The sequence below is a fragment of the Montipora capricornis genome, chromosome 10, assembly GCF_036669925.1.
Source record: "Montipora capricornis isolate CH-2021 chromosome 10, ASM3666992v2, whole genome shotgun sequence".
NCBI lineage: Eukaryota > Metazoa > Cnidaria > Anthozoa > Scleractinia > Acroporidae > Montipora > Montipora capricornis.
This window is the reverse complement of record NC_090892.1, coordinates 35,977,262-35,987,261: the sequence shown is the minus strand read 5'-3', so window position 1 is coordinate 35,987,261 and position 10,000 is coordinate 35,977,262. Positions and strand designations below refer to the sequence as shown.

Here is a 10,000-nt window from a genome sequence, read left to right as displayed (position 1 = left end):
GTTAATTTTTTTTTCTAACTAGTTAATTTTTTTTAACTAGGTAATTTTTTTTTTAACTAGGTAATTTTTTTTAGCTAGGTTTTTTAAAATCAGCTGTCTAAGAAAGGGATTTTCCTTTTTTAGGGGTGTAGTTAAAAAACAGGGGCTTGGTTTTTTAGGGGGTATGAAAGAAGAACGAAACTCTGCTCTTCTCCGTTCTACCTGTCCAACCCGTCCCTCATCTTCCCCCATTATCCCTTATCCTACCCCACACTTTCTTCACGGATGTATCCCCCCTTACCTTCCAGTTACCTTCCCCCTTGGATATCCCTTATGCCCACCCCCTTCTACAGCACTTCTTACAGACAATCCATACTTGTCAAGACTTTTTTTTTCACTCATCCGAACTTGAACTTGAACCACTATCTCTGGATCTGCTGTCCACTCTCTTATCCACTTGACCACACAAGCAAACGCAAGCAAACCTCTCATCATAATTTATAATTAAATATTTTATTATTCATCTCAGGCCACTCTCGGTCCAAACTTTAATTTATTTAGCACTGATAAAATGGAGGAGTCACGCCAATGCAATAGCGTAAATGAAATCGATTTCTATGGAGAAATACAGGAATTGAAAAGATTTGCAAATAACTTGTTATTCAAAGACGATTTTTGCAAGAAGGGCAAACGTTTCTTGAAAGAAAACAGAGAAGAAACCCGGCCTGTCAGGAAACGAAGATCGATCTGAGCAGAAACAAATCTTGTCCCAAGTACATAGTCGAATTTCTCACAGAGGACACAAGTGCGAAAAACAGTAGTTGCTTTTAGGAAAAGTAACTGATATAAAAAAAACATTCTGCCAGAGTAGTGACCAAGTTTGGAAAACTCCAATCACTTATTTCTCCCACTAGATTGGATCTGTAGCATGTAAACAGGCCATTTTGCAAAATGAGTAAACAAATTTTCTTTCAAGGTAAATTGAAGTTTATTCATATTGTAGCAGTACCAAATAATAATACCATTGTAACGTTATTGTAATGTAGTTACTTTCCGGTAGTATACTGCTCTAATAATTAATTGAAAATCTGAGAGAGAAATATTTATCAATCTTGTATTAAACAAGTTATATTTCCAAAGGAATCATAAAAAAATATCACTATTTTTTCATTTCAAAAAGTAGTCCTACTATGTGAAAGACAAAAAAAGGGTTTAGCTCTGAGGAAGGGCTAACAATCAAAATGCCAGCTTTCAAATTTCTTCACAGTGGTCAATTTCCCATATCAACTTCACTTGATAAACCCTTTCTTTTACTTCACTTTCCCACCGACACAGCACCACAGCTTCTTTACAATCTAACCCCTTTATCCTACAAGTGAAAGAATGTTTTACATGTACTTCCAATAACCAGGGAGCAATATTCTTAACCCAATGACCAAGACAACCGTTGTTTTAGACTAAACACTTCAGATAATTGATTACTCCAATCACTACAATACATGCCAATCCCATGCATGGAATGCAGTGTCTTGCACTTGTACACTGACTGCAGACTAAATGAATCCTAACTCAGTTATTGAAAGCTAAGTATTTTTAAATGGTTGCTTAGACTTTAATACTGCTTATCAGCGCTAATCAAATGGGTGCTTAGACTTAAATACTGTTTAATATCAGCAATATTTATAGACAGTCTGCAGTTGTCATACGCCTCCTGGTATGCTAACTGTTTCAAATAAAATGGTGCGTAACCCTAATCACTAAAATGAAAGCTTAACCCTAATTCCTAAAATGCAGGCAGTCTCCCTAACCTTACATGAAAGCTAATCATTCAAAATAAGTGCTCAGTAACCCAAATCACTCAGCTGAGCATTTGACCTTAATCACTAAAATTTTTTGGCCTTTAATAGCACTAGAGAAAAAGAGTTTACCCAGTTTTGAAAATTTTACCTAGATAAAAAAATATTACCTAGTTAAAAATAAAATCACCTAGTTAGAAAAAAACTAACTGGTTGGAAATAAAATCACCTAGTTAAAAAAAAAAACTAACTAGTTGAAAATAGAAATTAACTGCAACATACACACGCATTGCATTCTTTTAAAACTAAGTGAGCCTTTGACATCATTTTCTCCTCGATCCATCTTACAGTTACAAAATGTACATGTACAATGTAGTAATAGCGGACCATTAAATAGGAAAATTTCATTTAAAATATACAGGTTGCTAAGTGTTTAGTTAAAATCCAAAGAAAAATAAGAATTAATTTTTTGGTCACAGGGACACTTAATTAATGTAAATTTAATGTGAACGAGGTTGAGGAAACTGGATAAGACAGGAAAACCAAAAGCAGCCAAAAAACATGCAAAAGATGAGAACGTCCAATAATTGGCTTGTATTTATGAATCTGGAAATGAGGCCATACGAACCTTCATGTATATAGGCAGATAAATACCTCTTACTAACCGAGTTCGAGGTCCGTACTGTAAGTTACGGACCAACTTTTTTCCCTGTTGATTTATGGCCCAAGCACGAAGTGTGCGGGCCATAAATCAACGGGAAAAAACGAGGATCCGTAACTTACAGTACGGACCGAGAAAACGAGGTTAGTAAGATATTTATTATATCTCTGAGGTTAATCCGGCGTCAAAGTCAAGCGGAAGGTTCAACTGCCACAAAGATTGCCGTGCCAAAATTCCAAAAACTAAATCTTCTTGGCTGTTAAGTTTGAAATAGTTGCTTGCAAGATTCAAACAGTTTTCAGTACAAGTTTATGCAACAGAAATGACATGAAAAACTCGCTAGATGATGTTTTATCGAAATTTTAAATTTAGCAAGCTGTACAGCAGGCCGTACTGTAGAATACGACCCACTAATTTAGCCAATCACAGCGCGCGTACTATCTGAGAGATATAATAGCAAGACTTATTTTAAAGGATTTAACCCAGATGTCATTGGCTGGAAAACTCTTTTAAGGACGGTGCCTACTAATTCAAAGATATTTTTGCCCCGATTTATGATTGTGCAGGAAAGGTAGATCTTTCCAATTGTTATTGAAATCCAAAAAGAAAATTGGGGGTAACCACGCATTTTTCAAAAATAATTCGTGAACAATATTTGTATAAAGCTCTAGAATTCAAAGCAATTTATGGTGTTCTTTCTTACAGTGAAGCTCAATTATCCCTAAAGAATGCATGGTTACCCCCAATTTTCTTTTTGGATACCAAGAGTACTTATTAAGATCTACATGTACTTTCTCTGCTTAGATTTAAGCCTTGCAAAAATATTCCTGCATTAGTAAGCGTCACCGAAAGGAAATCCGAGTATCTGAAGATGCGCAGAATGTACATGTATGCACAGTAACAATAGTAGGCACCATCCGTAATGGTCAAATTAAAGGTTGAACATCTCCTGCCTTTCTTGGGTAACCCCCAGGTTTTGTTATTCGGAATTCTCTTGGCCTTTGCAAGGCGAGTGTCACGACAAGATAGTGTATTGATCACTTATTGACTTTTTACTGATAATGATAAAAATACATGTACATGACTTCTTATCAAGAACAACCACCTGCAGCAAAGAATCTGCCACAATAATGTTGATTTTTAGAATGGGTCTTTCTTAAAGCAGGTGATGTGGAGTGTGATGGCGTAGGTGGTGAACCAGAAAAGACTCTTCCCTTTCATGATGCTAGGAATCACACATTTGGTAACTAATAATAAAATGAAAATAGTAACGGACCAACCAGGTAAGATCATAAATTGAAAATTTTACAACAACCTCGAACTCAATGTTCTGCACTACAGAACATCGAATCTGCAACACTTATTTCATGTACTTAGCCACTCTGCAACGTTGCTCGTTGTTGTCATCCTGCCACTGCAGGGTGTTTTGACCTTATCTTTGTGAGCATTTAAGGGGAGGAAACTAAGCCAAAAACTGGCTGATTCTGGTTTATCTGGGTATAAGGGGGGCATGATATCTGTATACACAGAAATTTTTTTTATGAACCATCACAGGAAAGAGCATAATAGTTGTTAAACCTCTTGCAAAGTTTTGCTTCCATGCATTATTGATACAAAAAGTTTTGAACCTTTTGGAATTTGGAACCTTCAAAGATTTTGTTAGCTTCTAGAGAGATTTAATTGAAACATTAATCAACTAGACTGCCCCAAAAACATTTAAAGTGAAATTAGAGTTACATGTATCTTTTGATTGAGAACACTCGTCTGGCACTTGTCCTGTTGGTCAGGGGTGATTACACCACCAAGTTTAAAGATAATTGTTATAGAGTTTCTTATTTTGTAATAGAAAATCAGGAAGCAGAAACAGTTGGGGCCTTTTGTGTTAGCGCTGGGTTGGTGAGTTCACCGCCTAGTTTCTCAACTGTCAGTGGTACATCTGGAGCACAGGGAAGAAAAAGTACACCAAGTACAGCAAGAACATCACAAGGAAGCAAATATACTGGTAAGTTCAAAAGTACAAAAATGTACCAGCACTTGACAAACCCCTCAGTATTGATATGCCGTGCATGTTGCACTTAATTTCCTGCGTACTTAGTTTTTCAGTAACTAAAGGTTGACTAACATTATCATTAACTTTATTTCATTCTCTCTCTCTCTCTCTCTAGATTCATGACTGAGTACCTGCTACCTTATCTCTTTTTTTCTTTTTTTACGCTAATACATGTAATCTGACACTTTCATCTTTTACAGTTGATTACCCCTATTTCTTTCACTATAATAGCATACCTCTTGTCAGTTTCTAACCACTACAAAATTAGCCGTCAGTATCTTCATCTAAACACGATCAATGTAGCAAATAATCAATCTTTGGTACATCCATCCAAAAATTCGCAAAAATAAAAACAATGCAGGGTATTAAAGGTCTTCTAGGTCATTTTTATTACTACAAAACCCCTCTGGAGTATAAAACATTTTACTTTCCACACCATGCTTATTTTCGCACAAAACCCCGTTCTAACATACAATATCAACTAGACCTAACATGTCAAGATTTTTTGAGAAGGTCGGGAATATTTTTCCTTGTTGCAATTAAACGTATTTATTACACAAAATCCATTTGGTAGCAAAAACCCATTGGACGTAGCAAGTACCCACTTTTTGTAGCAAATACCCGTTTCTGCGTATAGGCTGCTTAATCAGTAACAGATTGCTTTTTTTAGGCATAGATTTTATATCTTTATGTAAGCTAAACCATGGCAGAATCTTAAATTTTCATATATATTGTAAAACTCTAAGGAAAACCTTTTGTGAAACGCGGTTACTCTTATAAGGTAGTGATTTAAACAATTACGAACACTTAATGCAGTGAAAAAAATATCCTTTATGTGTTGATTTAAAGCTGCATAACATGCTACAACATTTTATCCTTAGTTACATCAGTATATGGCCAAAAAAAAACCTGTTTTGTAACTTTTCTATTTATTGTTGACTGTTGTAAGCACAGAGCACAAAACGTATTTTGCTTCGCGCTTAAGTTAAAATAACTGAGACAGTATTGGTAGCAAGTTCAAGCCGTGATTGCTCTGTTACACCTTGCCTTTTTCTGATAACTTTAGCTATTCTTAGAGTGGAGCACGCTGTTTAAAGATTTTCAGTTTAGTTTTGTTTCCAGTTAATGCCTAGTTCAGTTTTAAATGAGCTTATAACTCAGTTACAATGTGGGCTTAGTTTTGTTTCCAGTGTAAGCCTAGTTCAGTTTTAAATTAGTGCATACGGCAGTTCCAATGCAAGCTTAGCTTTGTTTTTATTGTAGGCTTTAGCCCAGTTTTCAATACGCCCAGTTTCAGATCGGCACATATAGTTCACAAGCTCTTTTCACTGTACATGTACATGTATGATTACAACACTTTAAACCAACATGGTGCTCCATTTGTGATTGCTTGGTGCCCACCTGTTGCTCGATTTATCAGCACTTTACATTTTGTTTCGGTATTTATTCGCTGCGCGCTATACTTTGAATAGCATTGGCTGCAGATTGAAATACCAAGCTAGTTCGTTTCCTCTATGATGCATTAAGCAATAGCAGATGGACGTAGGAAGCTTATATTTCAAGGCTGGTTTTACATGCTGATAGTGAAAGTGTGTCCTTTTTTCTAAATGATAAACATCGATCATTCCCTTAACCCTTTCACCCCTGAGGGGCTCCCCATTGACGAGTAAAATCGTCTGGCGTTAGACAGAGTAAAAGCTATAATTGTCACTCGTAGGAGGGAAAGGGTTAACGGGGACATAGTCTCGGAGTGAATCTAGCTGTTAACCCTTTCACCCCTGAGGGGCTCCCCATTGACGAGTAAAATCCTCTGGCGTTAGAGTAAAATACTCTGCTGAGTGAAAAAGTTCACGGCGTGGAATCGAAGACCGTGAAAATAATGAAGTCACGTCGTGAACTCACTTATGTTCACGCCGTGAAATTGTTGCAACGCCATTTAGAATAACAGGAAAATTTAGTGGTCTGGTTTTGGAATTAAAATTGCGGTAAACAAGATAAACAATGTTTTGCGTCGGAAATCGAATAATGGTATTTATATCTTCTATTCTGTGCAAAGGTTTAAGTTTTTATGGGGCGCCGTTTCGTTATTTTCGGCGAAATGGAAGTTGGTACGATTGTTTTGCTTTGTTGATGGCACGACGATCTGTAATGTGGATGAAAATGACGCCTAAGACGAATTACGCTACCGAGCAAAACAGTTTATTTGTTACAGTTTCTCCTGTAGTATAAACAATCAAATACACTGCAAAAAATTAGTGTAGGAGGAGAGGGAAGCATCCAAAAGCGCACTAGACACCATACAAGGGATGCTCCCCAATTCTGCATGTAATCAACGGTTTGGTCAAAAATACGCAATGAAATTGACATCCCCGATGTGGATCTTAAATCCCTTCTGCGGTTTTAACCAGCCTCAGCTAATTTATGGGAATATTTTTGCCGCCGTCGGCCTGCATTCTTGATTTTGCTCAAGCTTATGCGGTTTAAAAGTAACACGAGAAAGTTACTGGTTACTGTACAGTGCATGACAAGTTTGATATTTACAGAATACTGTGCATGCAAATGAAAGGCAAACATTTCGTGCGAAGAGTACAACATCTTCACTTCGATGAAATACAAACCTTGATGAAAATGTTCAGAAAATCTTGTTACAAGTGGTGGCAAATTTTGGGGACTAATGTTGTTCGATTTTGTCGTATGGAAAAAGTAGGAAAAAGTATTCGTAATAGGTTTGGATTTTAAGGGAAATTTTGAGCGGTTAGTCGCACCATTTGGCGCACTTAAAAACATACTATAAAGCGAGTTGCTGTGATTTTCCAAGTTGCCCCAAAGATTAATTCTCATAATTCATTTTCTGCTTGGCGATCTCGAAAAGATGTTTGGATCACTGCTCGTCCTTGCCGGAAAATGCTCAGTACTCACATGCTCGCAAAATCCATTCACCGGCATGCATGTTTCTTCGGTTAAGTTTAAGTCAACTTTTTGGTAGACAAAAATTAATGAGCATCAAAAGGTTCACGTCAATGGTTCTCTCACACTCGAAATCTTGCTTTATATAATTTCACGGTTGTCTGCCGTGAAATCGGCATCATCGTGAAATTTTCATAAGCCCCCTTTTCGCGTGAAGGGTCACATATAGTATCATAACATACGAAGCAATCGAAATATTGAAAACGTAAAACCGTACATCATCTTTAATTCTTTCTGTGCTTGTCACTTGCGTGGTGTATGAACTAATAATCAAGCGGAAATACCAAAGCGAAACATTAACGAAATCCCAACCGAAGAATTATACAAGAAATTATACAATTATACTTTTTCGAACAACATTACCGTCGCAAAAAAAAAAGTATTAAAACGGCATTAAAACGGTCAATCAAGCTAGTTTCCAGTGCGTTCCAAGTTCAGTTTACTTTTTCTTACTTTGTCATCCTTTCTTTGTCTCCTGACGCACTTTATCGGTAAGGCGCTGTTTAGCCCTTTGGATTTCCTTATCATCTTCTTTTCCGCTAATTAGGCCAAGCTCCAATGCTTTTGGATCTCTTACCACCCTCTGCCAAACTACCTCCTTCTTTATCGCGTTACTGTCTACGAGGTCCTTTGTTAAACTTAGTAGGTGTCTTGTCTGTTCATCAGTGAACTTTCTCCAAAATCGTGAGGATTGGCTTCAAACAGACATGGTGCTCGACGTTGAAGGCTCATTCTGAAATTCTGCTTCTTTCAGGAAGCGTAGGACCTTCTCGTTGCTGGTCAGCTGCTCACTAGGGGGCTCCAACTGTTTAACATGGTCTGCTCTTAGTCGACGGAGCTTCAGGACAACTGCGTTGATGGAACGGGGTTTTAGCATGATTGATTGCACCAGTTTTTCACTGACATCGTTCTCTTTGAAAGAGCCTGTTTCTATCTCTGGTTGGAAAAGCTTCTTTAACTCTTCAGTTTCCTCTGTTGTCCACGCATCAGATGTTTCGTTCTTTGCCTGAGTACCTTCACTTGTCTGAAGAGAAACGAGTTTCTTGACTGCTTTTCTTCCCAGATCAGTTTCCTTTACTTTGTTGTTTACTCGTGTAGTATCTTTCTTGCGTTTGCCTCTTGTGCTGCAAAAGTGCGGCTAAATGATCTCTTTCTTCAGGCATGTGAACGTGCATTCCAGTTGCAAGGGATTTCCGGATTATTTTTGCAGATATCTTTCCTTTGAACTCTATTCCCTCTCGTTGGAAGGTTCTCCAAACGCAAGTGGAAACTTGTGATGATGTCAATGGCAAACCTTTACTCGACACAAACACAAACTCTATATGGGAATCTGGTGTAACAAATTGGCTTCTCACTGTCCTCAGGTACATGTAGAATGTATGTCATCGTATATCCAGACGTTCGCCGCACCATATACGCCAGCTGTCTTGTGTTCTTTTCTGTCCACCCTATATCTCGCATTGTCTTCTTCAGTGCCAGGATAGTAAACAGCTTCCTTAAATTCGCTTACTGTCATGTTAGCTTGAACACCACTTCTTCCGCTGTTGTCAATAAGGAGATGCATAATTAGCCAGTCTCTCACCTCGCAGTGGGACTTGTCACTCAGCATCCTGCTGGCATTCTCTCCACCGTGTGTTTTCACTGATGTGACAGCAAGCTGTTTGACGGCATTTACATGTTGATTTCCATGACAGACTTGATGAAGTTTCTCGCTAGAAAGGAGTTTCCTGAAATCTTCGTCTTGTTTTTCTAGCTTTCTCTTCAGGACCTTTTTTTTTGGGCACCTGACCATGACATCATATAATCTCTGCGTGCATTTAGTGTATCCACGCTCACATCAGGTAGGTCAGATTTTTGTTCTTGAGTCAGAAATTTGTAAAAGAGTCGTAAACTCATCAGATAGGATCTGACAGTTCCAGGTTGGTACTTATCCATGGCATATGAGAGCCAGGTCTTCAAAAGCTTTACACCATACTTTCCCGGTAGCAAAAGCAGATACATTGCAGGTGGTTTAGGGTTAGCTGTTTTGGTAGCCGTTTCGTTGAGTTTCAACCTTCTGATGACACTTTGTACTTGTGACTTGTATTGCTGTGCCATTTTTGTTCTACGGTATCCTCCATCTACATCGATCAACCAACCATAAAAATCCACCAGGAATTACCTTCCTTGGTTCTGTTCTTGACATTTTCTTGTTCGTCCAGTTCGCAATCGCTTGGTACCCATTCTGTGTCTATCGCATCGTCATTGTCACTCTCATCTCCTTCAAACATAACTTCAAAAGCTTTATCATAACTGTCATCTTCCTCTTCGTAAATACGACTTAGTTCATCTGCTATTTCCTGGGAAGTTTTAAACCTGTGGCCATGCTCTACTCTTTTGTCTTTGAACTTTTTCACATAGTTCTTACACGCTTTTTCTTCGTCCAGGAATGAGCCTTCTTCAATGTTTTTTTCCCCAACAACCTCAACTAATTTGGTTAACAGCCCATCGCGTTTATCGTGCAGAGACGCTGAATTCTCTTCTATGGCTGATTGGCTATCATCTGTT

General features: G+C 37.9%; 1 protein-coding gene across 1 annotated transcript in view; it reads left to right on the top strand.

Annotated features, from left to right (window-relative positions):
* Positions 1-10,000, top strand: part of LOC138018717 (uncharacterized) — a 69,505-nt gene that overhangs the window by 17,528 nt on the left and 41,977 nt on the right. The window contains exons 4-5 of the mRNA XM_068865402.1: positions 3,602-3,679; positions 4,283-4,438. Coding sequence (XP_068721503.1) covers positions 3,602-3,679; positions 4,283-4,438 — 234 coding nt within the window. The remainder of the gene's footprint in view (positions 1-3,601; positions 3,680-4,282; positions 4,439-10,000) is intronic.